This window comes from Formica exsecta, unplaced genomic scaffold, assembly GCF_003651465.1.
Source record: "Formica exsecta isolate Colony F162 unplaced genomic scaffold, ASM365146v1 scaffold688, whole genome shotgun sequence".
NCBI lineage: Eukaryota > Metazoa > Arthropoda > Insecta > Hymenoptera > Formicidae > Formica > Formica exsecta.
The window spans coordinates 60500-61874 of record NW_021853453.1 but is presented as its reverse complement, the minus strand read 5'-3'; the positions used below and the strand labels follow the sequence as shown (position 1 = coordinate 61874).

General features: G+C 34.6%; 1 protein-coding gene across 2 annotated transcripts in view; it reads right to left on the bottom strand.

The window, feature by feature from the left end:
• Positions 1-581, bottom strand: part of LOC115243075 (beta-catenin-like protein 1) — a 3373-nt gene extending 2792 nt beyond the window's left edge. The window contains exon 1 of one of the 2 annotated variants that reach the window (XM_029819753.1): positions 369-581. Coding sequence is in view for 1 of the 2 variants with exons in the window: in XM_029819752.1 (XP_029675612.1) it covers positions 369-398 (30 nt within the window). In the remaining variant the exon portion in view is untranslated. The remainder of the gene's footprint in view (positions 1-368) is intronic. The other variant, XM_029819752.1, reaches the window with a different exon arrangement.
• Between the last annotated feature and the right edge of the window lie 794 nt (positions 582-1375).

Here is a 1375-nt window from a genome sequence, read left to right as displayed (position 1 = left end):
ATTTTTACTGCTTTATATACAATAATTAATTGATAAATTACCAAACTTTAATTCATGCGTGAGAGAGTAATATACATGTGCGCACTAAGGCCCTGCGCACAATAGAGAAAATATTAGGAATAGGAATAAAATATTAAATATCAGGAGGAGCAATTTGGAATTATTTTACTTCAAACAAGGGAACGGGATGGATTAACGCATAATGAAATAAAAAAATAAAAATTAGAAATAATTAATCCATTCCGTTTCCTTGTTTGAAGTAAAATAATTCCAAATTGTTCCTCCTGATATTTAATATTTTATTCCTATTCCTAATATTTTTTCTATTGTGCGCATGGCCTTACTTGAAAATTATTTCTAATACATACTTTATAAGATAATAGTTCTCCGATATCCATTTGTCAAACAGGGATTGTTTAAAAATTACAAGCAAAAAATGTAAAAAATTTTGAAATGAAAACAATTTTATGTCATTAACCACTGTCAAAATGCTTTCTCAGGCTGCGTTCCGATATTCACTGCCAGTCAGTGGTCTAGTTTCCACCGAAGTATTAATTCACACCTAGGCCGGTATTCATAGTCCGTACTTATATTCAAGATCGTCTTAAGTACGATCTTAAGATACTATGCGGCCATTTCATTGGTTGAATGGGATCTTAAGACGACCCAAGACCACACTTAAGACGATCTTGGATATAAGAAAGGACTATGAATACCGGCCATAGTCCGTTCTTATATTCAAGATCGTCTTAAGTACGATCTTAAGATACTATGCGGCCATTTCATTGGTTGAATGGGATCTTAAGGCCGGTATTCATAGTCCGTTCTTATATCCAAGATCGTCTTAAGTGTGGTCTTGGGTCGTCTTAAGATCCCATTCAACCAATGAAATGGCCGCATAGTATCTTAAGATCGTACTTAAGACGATCTTGAATATAAGAACGGACTATGAATACCGGCCCTAGTGCGGCGTAGGACCACAGTATAGTATATACAGTAGCGCAACTCACCCGATTTTGTGTCGGCCAAAACGGAGTGCGCATGCGCGAAATAAGTAAGTTGGCCAGTAACGCCATTTAAATTTCTCTCTCCCTTACTCTTTTTTTTCTACTCTTTCGTTCTCTCTCACACTATTTAAATACCCAATTAAATGCCTACTGCCTACCTTATTTGGTGGAATAGATGACATTATGTTATTTATTGTACGATCGCGCAATTTATCAGAGTTTTTGATACAAAGCGATTACGAAACGATTACAGATATTTAATATAATTATATTTGTAATTATAACTTTATGTATATATTACAATAATTTTCTTCTTAGTTACGTGCCTGTAAGCAAGATTTGGGCACGTAACTAAGTCGTTCCGAACA